We start from the raw sequence: 14159 nt of genomic DNA on the forward strand, positions 1-14159 counted from the left end.
TTAAAAGCAACGGCTCTATTTTCAGCTTTTGCAAATATTGGCAGATGTCTGTCCTGTTCCCATTTCGACCTGAGCCTTTCACTGTTTCTCGTTATTTAAAACTCTGCTGCACGTTATGATGATTTTCTGTGCTTTTGTTGTTGTCACAACAGCCGATTAATCTAGAAATGAATGTGGTATCTCCGCAATGTTCACTGAATCTAAGGCAAATGAAACTCCTCTCATTCTGCTCCTGCAGAGTTCGCATTTATTTCCTTTTTTTAATCCATTATCTCACGCTTTTGCCTCTTACCAGTGACTAACACAGGACACAGCACTCCACGGGAGCATATGCAATTCTGTTAAGAAGTACAAACCACTAAACTTAAATGAAATCACAACTCAGAAAAAGAGAAAAAAAAAGCACTACAGAAGAAAAAAGTTGATCAATGGTAGAGCATGGCCCTCTATGAAAGACATCCGCACGATCTGATCAGACTAGATGTCTTCAAGAAAGCCTTGAACACCTGGCTCAGAGTAGGAGAGCTCTTCCCAGAAACAGTGGGTTTCCTTATGGCAATACAGGACCAGAGGGTTAACACAACATAAGATCAACAATACCTAATAAAAACATCAAATTTCAGACAATAAATGCAGAAAATGCCAAGAGAAACCTGAACAATCCAACACATTACAGGACCTCGCAACAGTTTAACTCAATCTGATTACTTACACAGACACAATCATCTGGCAGACAACAGTCACCAAAATCTTGCTTTAAAATACAAACTCAGAGAAGACACCATACCTTATTGTAAATTTAAGCCTAATCTAGTTTTAGAGTCCGGGTACAGCAAATTATATTACAACAGATCCATTATTGCATATAAGTATATCGATAATAACCGTACTGAATAAACAAGGATAGGATAAACAAGCAAGAGCCACTTACTTAGTACATATCGTCTTTCGAAACGCACATAACTGACAGAAATCAATAAGAAATGTAACACCAGAAATATGCTGAATTAAAAGAGGAAATTGAAAGAGTATGAAGCATAAACAGGGTATACCTTATCTCGATAGTGATATATATATAACTATTGCCACCTCAAACTATTACAGCGTATTACAGCCTCTCTCACTGTGTACCCTCATATACTTTCATATACTGAAAGGGCTAAGTACAGTGCATCTGGTAAGGATGTTTCGTCAACGGGAGAAGTTTAGTCTCAGAGGGTAGAGCCTCAGAATAGAGGAACATCCATTTGTAACAGAGATGAGGAGGAATTCCTTTAGCCAGAGAGGTTGGTGATACTGTAGAATTCATTGCTACCGACGTCATTGATCACATTTAAAGAGGAGGTTGCATGATTCTTGTTATTAAAGGCATCAAAGGTTACGGGGAGATTGTCGGAGAATGGGCTGAGAGTAATAATAAATCAGCCATGATCACACTAGTTGGGCCAATTGGCCTAATTCAACCCCTATGTCTTATGGTCTTATGCATGAGAGGGCAGGTGCTATAATGAGAGGTTGGGCAAACTTGGGTAGCTTTCCATGGGTTGATGTAGGCCGAGGAGAGAGATCTGATTGAGATTTATATAATAATGGGACTCTTGGATAGACGAGCAGTACTTTTCCCCCCAGCTTCATAATGTCTAGTATTCAAAAGCATGCGTTGAAAGAGAGAGGGGATGAGTTCAAGTGAGATGTGCAGGGCAAGTTTTTTTGGAAGAGGGTGGTGGGTGCCGGGAATGTGCTCCCAGAGGTGGTAGGTGGAGGCAGATGCAATAGAAGCATTTTAAATAGACATAGGTACACACAGGAAATTGAAGATATGGAAGGTGTGACAACTGATTACCAATACAATTTGTTAAGCATCTTAACATGCGATATTACTGTGTGGTGCAGAAAGTACAGTATGGCAGACAGGAGAGTTTTACACAGGTAGTTAAAACACCTGCATCAGCCTATCTACCATCTAGAACTTTTTTTTTAGCAATTGCAGAGTTTGTCTTCCTTTGCACATTATGTTGTTTGCCAGTCTTTGTAAGTAGTTTTTCATTGATTTTTTCGCATTTCTTAGTTCTACTGTGAATGCCCAGAAGGAAATGAATCTCGGGGTAGTATATGGTGACATATACTTTCACTTTGAAAACTGTGGTGCCTTTAGCAGATCCAACCACTTACCTTTGTTCTGCCTTTCAATATGAGCAAAACACCAGTGTCCCTGCCATCAATGATGTAATTACAGAAAGGTGGCGGGAAAAGGCCAGCAATATCATAATGGATTTCACTCACCCTGCTCATAGACTGTCCCACACCCATCAGAGAAGTGGCTATGCAGCATCCCCATCAGGATGACCAGACTCTGACACAGTTACTTTCCACAAGCAGTGAGACTGATCGATACCACAACCCACTAACCCAACCCATGACCCCTCCACCACCACCACGATACACATTACATAGCATCAGTTTCGTCGATGTATATAATAGATATTTCTTCATAGCATTCAATAGGATTGCTTTTTTATTTATATTCGATGAATATCTTTACACAAAGAGTGGGGGATACATGGAATGAACTGCCGGCGGCAGTGGTGGAAGCGGATACAATAGGGTATTTTAATAGCTTAGAAAAACAGAGGGTTATGTGCTAGGGAAATTCTAGGCAGTTTCTAGAATAGGCTACATGGTCAGCTCAACATTGCTACTGAACAGTCTGTCAAGTGCTGTAGATTTCTATGTTCTGTGTTAATGTGGCTTCCCTGCCTGTTCTCATCCTGCTCATGGACTGTTTGCTCCACGCCCGTCAGGGATGCTATGCAGCATCCACGCCAGGACCACCAGACTCAACATGTACATTCCTGATGAATTAAGAGTGATCAACACCTCCACCCACTAACTCACTACACCACAACCTCACTGCCACTGTATTATGTCCTGTCCAGAGTCACCTTATGTACAGACGCTCCAGCACCTGTTGTCCATTTATGTACATACCATCCATATATGTATATAAGCTTTACTGGATTTACCATAGATTATTTGTCTTTCTTTTATTATTGTGTCCTTTATCTCATTGTTATTTTGCGCTACAAAGGATCTAGAGAAACAAATATTTTGTTCTCCTTTACAGTTTTGTACTGCAAATTACATTAAACAAATGAATCGTTCCCATGTTCCTCCACTACATTCGTCCTATGACTTAATTCACTTATAGCAATGTAATTATAAAGCAGGGAAACAAACCCTTCTGCTCAACTCACGCAAGGTATCAACTATAGTTAGTCAAAACAGCCCAGCACATCACCTTCACCAACCTACTCACCACTGAAGACACATTATAAAGATAGGTACCAGAAAAGGGCCAGTTGCATCATGACGGAGCCCAATACCCAGTTTATGGACCGTTTGTTCCATTCCCATTAGGGAGGAGGCTATGTTGCATTCACGACAGGACCACCAGATTCAAAAAGTTAATTTCCCCAAGAAATCTGGCCGATCAACAACACCACTCACTAACGCACCCACTCCACACCCCCAACCACCACTACTTTATCAATTCCGATTAGTCACGTTATGTACTCCTGTACCTAACATCGATCTGTTTAAGCATATGTGTATTTTATTTTTATTTAGTAATACTGCACTGAACAGGCCTTTCTGGCCCAACAATCTGCACCACCCAACAACCCTCCTATTTCACCCTAGCCTAATCAGGACAAGTTACAATGACCAAATAACTTACTAACCAGTTTAGAATGTAGGAGAAAACCAGAGCACCTGGAGGAAGCCTGGATGAACTCTTTATGGAGGATGGTAGAATTGAACTCTGAACTCCAATGACCCTGAATTGTAATAGTGCTGCTGTAACCATTACACTACTGTGGTATCACACTTCTTCTTTTGATTTTGCTCTCTCCTTCCTCATGTTTGGTAAAGGAGACACACAAACTATGGCAGTTGAAAATAAAATATATGAATTTTATTGATAAAAATCCAAATACAAACAAGTATTAAAAACCCACGAGCTTCTGTACATTCCCATTAACCTCAAGTCAACAGGTCATGATTAAGTACAAGAGTCAGGAAGACACATTACAGTTGCATAGGACTCTTGTTAGGGTGCTTCTGGAGGATTGCATTCAGTTCTGGTCATCCCATTATTGGAAAGATGTGTAGAATTTAGACAGAGTGCAGAAGAGGTTTACCAGGATGCTGTCTGGATTAAAGGGCTTGTGCTACAAAATGTTAAGAACAAAACAATACAGCAGGGTACAGGTTCTTCAGCCCATGATGTATGATCCACCTAATACCTTGCAATATTCTTATGTTCATGTGCCCTTCTAAGTCTTTAATGTCCCTATTATATCAGACTCTGCCACCATCCCCAGCAGTATGTTCCAGGCACCTAACACTCTCTGTGTAAAACACCTACCCATGACACCTTCCCTAACATTTCCTCAAATCACTTTAAACAAATGTCCTTTGGTATTGGCCATTACCACCCTGGGAAAATGATGCTGGCTGTCCACTCCATTTATGCTTCTCATGGTCTACTAGGTCATCTCTCATCTTCCTCCACTCCAAAACAAAAAACCCTACCCTGCTAAGCTTTCCTCAAAAGACATTTTCACTAATCTGGGCAGTGTCCCGGTAAATATCCTCTGCACCTTCTCTAAAGCTTCCCCATCCATCCTATAATGAGGTGACCAGCACTGAACACAATACTTCAAGCGCAGTCTATAAAACTGCAACATTACTTCTTTTGAACATAATCCCCTGGCTAATGCAGGGATGTAATGTTGAGGCTTTACAAAGCACTGGTGAGGCTGCACTTGGGAGTACTGAAAACAGTTCTGGGTTCCCTAAGAAAAGATGTGCTGACATAGGAGAGGGTTTAAAGGAGGTTCATAAAAATAATTCCAGGGTTGACAGGCTTAACATATGAGGAGCGTTTGATGGTTCTGGGCCTCCACTGACTGAAACTCAAGAATGAGGGGTGTCCTCATTGAAACCTATCGAATATTGAAAGGCCTTGATACAGCGAATGTGGAGAGCATGTTTCCTATTGTGGAGGAGCTTAAGACCAAGGACAGAGCCTTAATAGAGGGACATCGTTTAGAACAGAGTTGAGGAGGAATATCTTTAGCCAGAGAGTGGTGAAACTGTGGAATTCATTGCCACGGGCAACTGTGGATTCCAAATCATTGGCTATACTTCAGACAGAGGTTAATAGATTCTTGTTTAGTCATAGCATGAAGGGAGAGAGAAGTCAGGAGAATGGGGCTGAGAGAGGAAAAGGGATCAGCCATGATAGAATGGCAGAGCGGACTCAATGGGCTAAATGGTCTAATTCTGCTCCTACATCTTACGGTCTAATGAAAACCTGCACACCATGCATCTTCTTAAGCAGCTTATTAACTTATGCAGCAAGGTTGAACAAACTTGGATTGTTTTCTGTGGAACAGAGGTTGAGGGGAGACTGCACAGAGGTTTAGAAGATTAAGAGGGGCAAAGATAGAATGGACACTCAGAATCCTTTATCAGGATTGAACAGTCTAATACCAGAGGCCATGCCTTTAAGGTGAAAGGGAGTGATTTCAAAGGAGATGTGTGGGGTAAGCTTTTGTATACATAGAGTTGTGGTAGAGCTCCGGTCGTGGTGGTAAATGCGATAGAGGCATTTAGGTGAATCTGAGATACGCAGGCAAATCTGCAAGAAATGAATGGATATGGACATTCTGTAGGCAGAAAGAATTAGTCTTGTTGGACATTTATTTGTAGTATAATTGGTTTGGAACAACATTGTGTTCAAGAAGGTCCTGTTTCTGTCCTGCTCAGGACAAGGGACTTCATGCTCAGAAGCAAGGGATGAACCTGAACACCTGTGGCCCCAGCACTCAAATGAGCAGGCTCTGGGTCGAAGGGTCCCACTCCATATGTTTGTGTTGATGCCTCTGGTTTGGTTCAGAACCACTCCTACCTGATATAGAGGCAGCACACACTTGGGGAGGGAAGTGGGGAGGGATCATACACCTCCTGCATCCTGCCCTGATACATTTCTCCAATGTCATTCTTCTTGCAGGGGGCTTTAAATGGACCTCAACTTGGTCTAAGTGGGACCGCTACTCCTCCAGAGTGATGCTATGGGACCTATTTACCTGTCTTGAACCCTCTGTAACCTACACCCTCTGGCTTAGCCCAAGATCCAATGTAAGACCAGGACCCAGAATAATGCATGCCACCCACTGTCCAAGATCAGACGTCAGTGTAACTACAACTTCTGTCCCAGCCATGACTCTGTGTAGTCCACACCCTGACCCACCTTGGGACCCCAAGTAATGCACACACCGTGTGTAATCCACATCCACTGTGCCCCAGCCCAGGACCCTGTGAAGTGTGCAATCATCCCTATCCAGCACCCTGTGTAATTCACATGTCCTGCCCCTGTGCAAAGACCAGGAAGAACTCTGTCATGCGCCAGCCCTTCTGCATTCAGCAAAAGCTGCCCACCCAGCGAGTCCACCCCACCCCCATCTGTCCATCCTGTCACAATCGGATTGTCCAATCCTCACCGCCGACTCAGGAAAAGCACTAAGGCCACGGCATAGACGGGACCCAGCGCCCCACACGTTGGCCTGGCAATTCCAGCCTGCGAGACTCGAAACGGGTAGAAGAAGTCAATGGGCAGCTTCCAGTCCAGGGAAGGCCGGCCCCTGGGTGATGGTGGGTAGCGAGTGGTCTCCACAAAGATGACAGAGGATCTCAGAGAGACTTTGGTGCTTGAACACTGTGGAACAATGAGATGTTTTTAAGACACTGAAGATTCTTACACAGAACATAGATCAATGCAGCACCAGAACAGGCTCTTCGGCAGTCTGTGATCTGCCAAACTAATTACACAAGTAGTCAAATGCCTAACTAGAGTAACCACTCCTTCTTCTCTCTTTTTCCATTCCCCATTCTGTCTCCCCTTTCACCCCTTCTCCTCTCACCTGCCTATAACCTTCTTCTGCTTCCCGTCCTCATTCCCTTTCTCCAATGGTCCACACTCCTATCAGATTTCTGTTTCTTCAGCTCTTCATAAGACCATAAGACATAGGAGCAGAATTAGGCCATTCAGTCTAAGAAGTCTGCTCCACCATTTCAACCCTATTCTCCTGTCTTCTCCCCATAACCATTCACATCTGACTCATTCAGAACCTATTTACCTCCTATAGCTTCCTTTCTTCAGCCTCCTTCCTTTCTTGAAGAGTGACATATGTAATTTTCCATTCCTCTGGAACTGTACCAGAATCCATTGATTCTTGAAAGATTGTTACTAATGCCTCCACAATATTTTAACTACCTCTTTTAGAACTCTGGGGTGTAGTCCATCAGGTCCAGCTGGCTTAACTACTTTCAAACCTTTCAGTTTCCAAGCACAATCCCACTAGAAACAGAAATTGCACTCACTTCTGCCATTTGACATTCTGGCAAACTACTAGTGTCTACCACAGTGAAGATTGATGCAAAATACTCATTCAATTCATCCACCATTTCCTTGACCCCTATTACTCCCTCTGCAGCATCATTTTCCAGCTGTCTACTATATACTGTAGCCTCTTTTACTCTTTACAAATCCAAAAAAAACAGTATCATTTTTGATATTACTGGCTAGCTTACCTTCATATTTCATCTTCTCACCTCTTATGGTTTATTACATTGCCTTTATTGTTTTTTTTCAAATATTTCCCAGTCCTCTGAACTTCCCACTAATTTTTGCTGCCTTCCACCTATCAACTCCCAGCTTCACACAATCCCTCCCATCCCCTCCCCCACCTACCTACCTTCCCCTCATCTAGCATCATCTATCAGTTTCCAGCTTGTACTCCTTCCCCTCTCTCCTATCTTTTTATTCTGGCTTCTTCACCCTTCCTTCCCAGTCCTGGCGAAGGACCTTGGTCTTGTTGTTTATTACCCTCCGCTGCCTGACTTGCTGAGCTCTTACATCATTTTGTGTCTGTTGCTCTGGATTTCCAACATCTGCAAAACCTTGTTTTTGTGGAACTACATTACACTCTTCTGCATAGAGATTATCCCTCCAATTCCGGGACATTTTAAGAGCCCCATGAATGCGTTTATCATATCTGCCTCTACCACCACCTTGGCAGCATATTCCAGGCATCCACCACAAAACTGCCCTGCACATCTCCTTTCAACTTGCCATCTCTCACCATAAATGCATGTCCACTGGTATTACTAATGTGTATATATTCCCACCCACTGGAAAAAGATATCAGCTCTCTATCTTATAAACCTCTTTCAGATCTCCCCTCAGCCTCTGTTACGCCAGAAAATGCAATCTGTTTGTCCAACCTCTCCTTATAGCTCTTATCCTCTATTCAATAGGCCAAAATCTTGCTTCACGACCCTATCTACCTGTGAAGCCACTTTCAAGGAATTATACATCGGTATCCCCACATCCCTCTGTTCTACCACCAACTCAACCTGCTAGTTAACGTTAGGGAATCCTGCACGAGGATTCCCAATCCCATCACCACCACATTCTTGAATAAGAAAGGCCCAGAGATCCACTGCCATCAAATGAAGGGTCTCTGGCCACCTCAAGTTTCGAATGCCCACCTATTACCTCGAATCTCTTGATGCTGCCTTGAAAGGTTCTCAAACGTTCACCCCTCTGAGGAACAGACCAGGCACCCACCTGAACCTTCTGGGTGTGGTACTGGAAGCGAGCACCCAGCACAGCGGACTGAGGATTGGAGAGTGGACCCAGTTTTGCCCACAGGATCTGGACGTCCAGCGATACAGCAAGGGTGCAGTTGACCTCGCACGTGGTGTTCTGCAAAGGGAAGCACAGCGAGTTTTTGTAACAAGATACAGCACGATAACAGGCCCTTCTGGCCTAACGAGACTGTACTGCCCAATTATACTCACTCAAATTCAGAAGAGTAAGTGAGGTGGGAAGGGAGCTCATTGAAAGGCTTCGAAAGAGTGAATGAGGAGAGGATATTTCCTATGGCGGGGGAGTCTAAGACCATGGGACACAGCCTCAGAATAGAAGGATGTCCATTTTGAACAGAGATCGGGAAGAATTTCTTTAGATAGAAAGTGGTGAATCTGTGGAATATGTTGCCACAGGAGGCTGTGGAGGCCAAGTCATTAGGTATATTTAAGACCATAAGATATAGGAGCAGAATTAGGCCATTTGGCCCATCGCATCAGCTCTGCCATTTCATCATAGCTGATCTAATTTTCCTCTCAGCACCAATCTCCTGCCTTCTCCCTGTATCTCATCATGCCTTGACTAATCAAGGATCTATCAATCTCTGCCTTAAATTGACCCCATGACTTGGCCTTCTCAGCCACCTGTAGCAAGCAATTCCACAAATTCACCATTTCCTGACTGAAGAAATTACTCATTCCGTTCTGAGGCTGTGCGCTCTGTTCTTAGACCCAGCCACAGGAAACACCCTCTCCACACCCTTCTATTGTTGCCTTTCAACATTCCATAGGTTTCAATGAGATCTCCCCTCATTCTTCTGAATTCAAGTGTTTAAAACCTCAGTGCCATCAAACGTTCCTCAAATGACAAGCCTTTTAATCCTGGAATTATTTTTGGGAATCTCCTTTGAACCATCTCCAGTTTCAGCACATCTTTTCTAAGACAGGGGGCCCAAACCTACTTACAATACTCTAAGTGAGGTCTCACCAGTTCTATAACAAGTCTCAACATTACATCCTTGCTTTTATATTCTTGTCCTCCTGAAATATGCTAACATTGCATTTACCTTCTTCACCACAGACTCAACCTGCAAATTAACCTTTAGGGAATCCGGCACAAGGACTCCCAAGTCCCTTTTCAAGTCAGTTTTTCACATTTTATCTCCATTTAGAAACTTGTCAACCCTTTCACTTCTTCTACAAAGTGCATGACTATGCACTTCCCAACAGTGCATTCCATCTGCCTTTTCTTTGCCCATTCTCCTAATCTGTCTAAGTCCTTCTTCAGCCTACTTCCTCAAAACTACCTGTCCCTCTGGCTATCTTCATATCGTCTGCAAACTTTGCAACAATGCCATCAATTCCATCATCCAAATCACTGACATACAAAGCAAAAAGAACTGGTCCCAACACAGACCCCATGAAATACCACTAGTCACCAGCAGCCAGCCAGAAAAGGCTCCATTTATTCACACTCTTTGCCTCCTGCCTATCAACCACTGCTTTATCGATGCTAGAATATTTTTTGTAATAACATGGACTCACAGCTGGTTAACCAGAATCATGTGGCATCTTGTCATATCAAAGTACATAACAACCAATTCTCTTTTGTCTATGCTGCTTGTTATTTGTTGAAAGAATTCCAACCAATTTGTTAGGCAAGATTTCCCCCTTGAGGAAATCATGCTGAGTATAGCCTATTTTATTATGTGCCTCTAAGTGATCTTAGACCTCATCCTCAATAATCGGTTCCAACGTCTTCCCAACCACTGAGCTCATACTAACTGGCCTATAGTTTCCTTTCTTCTGCCCCTCTCCCTTCTTGAAGACAGCAGTGCTATCAGTAATCTTCCATTCTTCCAGAACCATTCCAGAATCTAGTGGTTCTTGAAAGATCATTACTAATAGGACACTATCAGACCCCACTTGTGCTCAGTTCTGGTTGCCTCTCCACAGGAAGGATGTGGAAGCCATAGAAAGGGTGCAGAGGAGATTTACAAGGATGTTGCCTAGATTAGGGAGCATGTTTTATGAGAATAGGTTGAGTGAACTCGGCCTTTTCTCCTTGGAGCGACGGAGGATGACAGGTGACCTGATAGAGGTGTACAAGATGATGAGAGGCATTGATCACGTGGATAGTCAGGGGCTTTTTCGCAGGGCTGAAATGGTTGCCACAAGCGGTCCCAGGTTTAAGGTGCTGGGGAGTACATACAAAAGAGATGTCAGGGGTAAGTTTTTTACTCAAGAGTGGCGAGTGCATGGAATGGGCTGCCAGCAATGGTGGTGGAGGCAGATATGATAGGGTCTTTTAAAAGACATTTACATAGGTACAAGGAGCTTAGTAAAATAGAGGATGATACGTAAGCCTAGTAATTTCTAAGGTAGGGACGTGTTCGGCACAACTTTGTGGGCCCAAGGGCCTGCATCGTGCTGTAAGTTTTCTATGTTTCTAATGTCTCCACAATCTATTCAGCCGCCTCTTTAAGAACTCTGGGGTGTACACCATCTAGTTTAGGTGACTTATCTACCTTCAGATCTTTCAGTTTCCCAAAAACCTTCCCTCTATTTATGGTAACAAGACACCTGAAACTTACTCCATATTCCTCGTGTCTTCTACAGTGAATGATTATGCAAATTAATTATTCAGTTCATCTGCCTTTTTGTTACCCATTACTACCTCTCCAGCATCGTTTTCCAGCAGTCTGATATCCACTCTTGCCTCTCTTTTACACTTTATGTATTTCAATAAACTTTTGGTATTCTCTTTAATGTTATTGGTTAGCTTACTTTCGTATTCCATCCTTACCTTTTAATGACTTTTTAGTTGCCTTGTTTGTTTTTTAAAATCTTCCTAATCCTCTAACTTCCCACTAACTTTTGCTCTATTACATACCCTCTCTTATGCTTTTATGTTGACTTTGACTTCTCATTATCCACAGTTGTGTCATCTTTCCTTTAGAATATTTCTTCCTTTTTGGGATGTATATATCCAGTGCCTTCTGAATTGCTTCCAGAAATTACAGCCATTGCTGCTCTGCCGTCATCTCTGCCAGTGTTCTATTTCAATTAATTATGGCTAACTCCTCTCTCATGCCTCTGTCATTCCTTTACTCCACTGTAATACTGATACATCTGACTTTAGCTTCTCCTGCTCAAATTTCAGAGTGAATTTGATGATATTATGATCACTTTCCCGAGTGCTCTTTTACCTTAAACTCTCTAATCAATTCTGATTCATTGCACAACAGCCAATTCAGAAAAGCTGATCCTCCAGTGGGCTCAACCTCAAGCTGCTCTAAAATGCCATTTTGTAGGTACTCTATAAATCTCCCTTCCTGTAATCCAGTACCACCCTGATTTTCTCAATCTACCTGCATATTGAAGTTCCTCACGACTTTTGTAACATTGCCCTTTTGGCAAGCTTTTTCTATCTCCCTGTTGAAATCTGTGGGCTACATCCTTACTACTGTTTAGAAATCTGTAAACAACTCCCATCAGGGTCTTTATACCCTTGCGGTTCTTTACCTCCATCCACAATGATTCAACATATTCTGACCCTATGTCACCTCTTTCTAATGATGTCCTTTCATTTTTTTTTACCAACAGAGCAACGCTGCCCCCTCTGCCTTCCTTTCGATATAATGTGCATCCTTGGACATTAAGTTCCCAGCTATAATCTTTCAGCCAGGATACCTGGCAACCGGCAACTGTGCTGCAGTTTCATCTACCTTATTCTGTATACTGTGCACATTCACATATAACGCCTTGAATCCTGTATGCAACCTTTTTGATTTTATTGCACCATGCTCAACCTTTTGATTCATAACTTTGTCTGAGGTCTTACCAACATCTGCCTCCACAACCTCTCTACTAACTGTTCTAAACTTGTGTTTCCATCTGCTGCAAATCTATTTCAAACCCCAAAATGCAGCATTAGCAAACCTTACTAGAAAATTAGTCTCCCTCCGGTTCAGGTGCAAATCATCCTTTCTGTACAAGTTCCACCTTTCCTGGAAGAGAGCCTAATGATCCAAAAATCTTAAGTCTTCCCTCCTACACCAAGTCCTTAGTCATGTCTTAAACTGCATAATCTTCCTAGTTCTAGCTTTACAAGTACGCGGCATGGTTAGCAATCCTGAGATCACAACCCTGAAGATCCTGCCCTTTAATTTAGCACCTAACTCCCTAAACTCATTATACAGAAGCTCATCACTCATTCTACCCACGTCATTGGTGCCTGCATAGAGCACAACTTCCAGCTGTTCATTAAGAATGCTCAATCCGAGATATCCAGACCTAGCACCTGGGAGGCAACATACCATTTGGAAATCTTGTTCTCATCCAAAGAAGCTCCTGTCCGTTCCCCTAATGAATCTTCAGTCACCACAGTGTGCCTCTTCTTCCTCCTTCATACTCTCTGGCATACTCTATGCCAGAGACCCGACCACTGTGACTTTCCTTCATTAGGTCATTCGCCCTCATCCCCTCCACTAAACAGTATCCAAAATGATATATCTGTTGTTGAGGGGGGATGGCCACAGGTACTCCACAATGGCTCCTTAACCCCTTTACCCTTCCTAAATGTCACTCAGATTCCTGTTTCCTGCACTTTGAAATTAACACTCTTTATGTCATATTTATCACCCATTCAGCCTCCTGAATGATCCAGAGTTCATGCAATTCCAGCTCCAACTCCTTAATGTGGTTTGTTAGAAGCTGCAGCTGGATGCACTTCTCAGAGTTGTTGTGGTCCAGGGTACTGCAGGACTCACTTCCTTCGCACATCCCACAAGAGGAGCATTGCGCTAACCTGTCTGACACCTGTACTGTCCCAGGTGAGTATATATAAAAAGGAGGAAGAAAACTTTAGCTTTTCTTTCCTTTGCTTTCTCTGAGTGAAGCCTCTCTTCACAAAAGCCCCAAAGAACTAAAGTTTTAAGATCACCACTTCAACTATGTCAGTTCAGATGGTGGTGCTGCTCTCATGCCTACCTACCTCTAATTTGCTCTTACCAATCAATCTTAAATGTCAATCGGCCGCAGATCAAAGCTGTACTACACAGCTGCAAACTGTTCCTGCCTTTTGTCCCTGGGCAGTAAACCTGCTTGAAAGCCCCTCCTCTTCAAACTTCCGACATAAGGCAGAGGTTGATAGGTGCTTGGTTAGTCAGGGCATGAAAGGATATATGGAGAAGGAAGGAGATTGGGGCTGAGAGGGAAATGGATCAACAATGATCAATTTTGCTCCTATATCTTATGGAGCAAGAGCAATCTCACCAATTGCTTATATAGCCTCAGCAGTGCATCCCTGCTTGTAGCATCTGCATTTCTAGCATCTGGAACACCTCTTCTGTTTATGGCCTACATCTTGTTTCTTCAGAGGTTTGGCTTGTCATCAAACACTCCATCAAACTTTAATAATGTACTGAGGAAAATACCATGAC

At 43.0% G+C, this 14159-nt stretch overlaps 1 protein-coding gene across 5 annotated transcripts in view; it reads right to left on the minus strand.

Annotated features, from left to right (window-relative positions):
- Positions 1 to 3951: 3951 nt before the first annotated feature.
- The window catches only part of LOC132380506 (tectonic-3-like), an 85106-nt gene continuing 74898 nt past the window's right edge, over positions 3952 to 14159 (minus strand). For 4 of the 5 annotated variants that reach the window (XM_059949367.1, XM_059949363.1, XM_059949365.1 and 1 more), the window contains 2 exons: positions 8696 to 8833; positions 3952 to 6781 (listed from right to left, as the gene is read on the minus strand). In XM_059949367.1, coding sequence (XP_059805350.1) covers positions 6563 to 6781; positions 8696 to 8833 — 357 coding nt within the window. In that variant the 3' untranslated portion in view covers positions 3952 to 6562. The remainder of the gene's footprint in view (positions 6782 to 8695; positions 8834 to 14159) is intronic. The other variant, XM_059949366.1, reaches the window with a different exon arrangement.

This window comes from Hypanus sabinus, chromosome 24, assembly GCF_030144855.1.
Source record: "Hypanus sabinus isolate sHypSab1 chromosome 24, sHypSab1.hap1, whole genome shotgun sequence".
Classification (NCBI taxonomy): domain Eukaryota; kingdom Metazoa; phylum Chordata; class Chondrichthyes; order Myliobatiformes; family Dasyatidae; genus Hypanus; species Hypanus sabinus.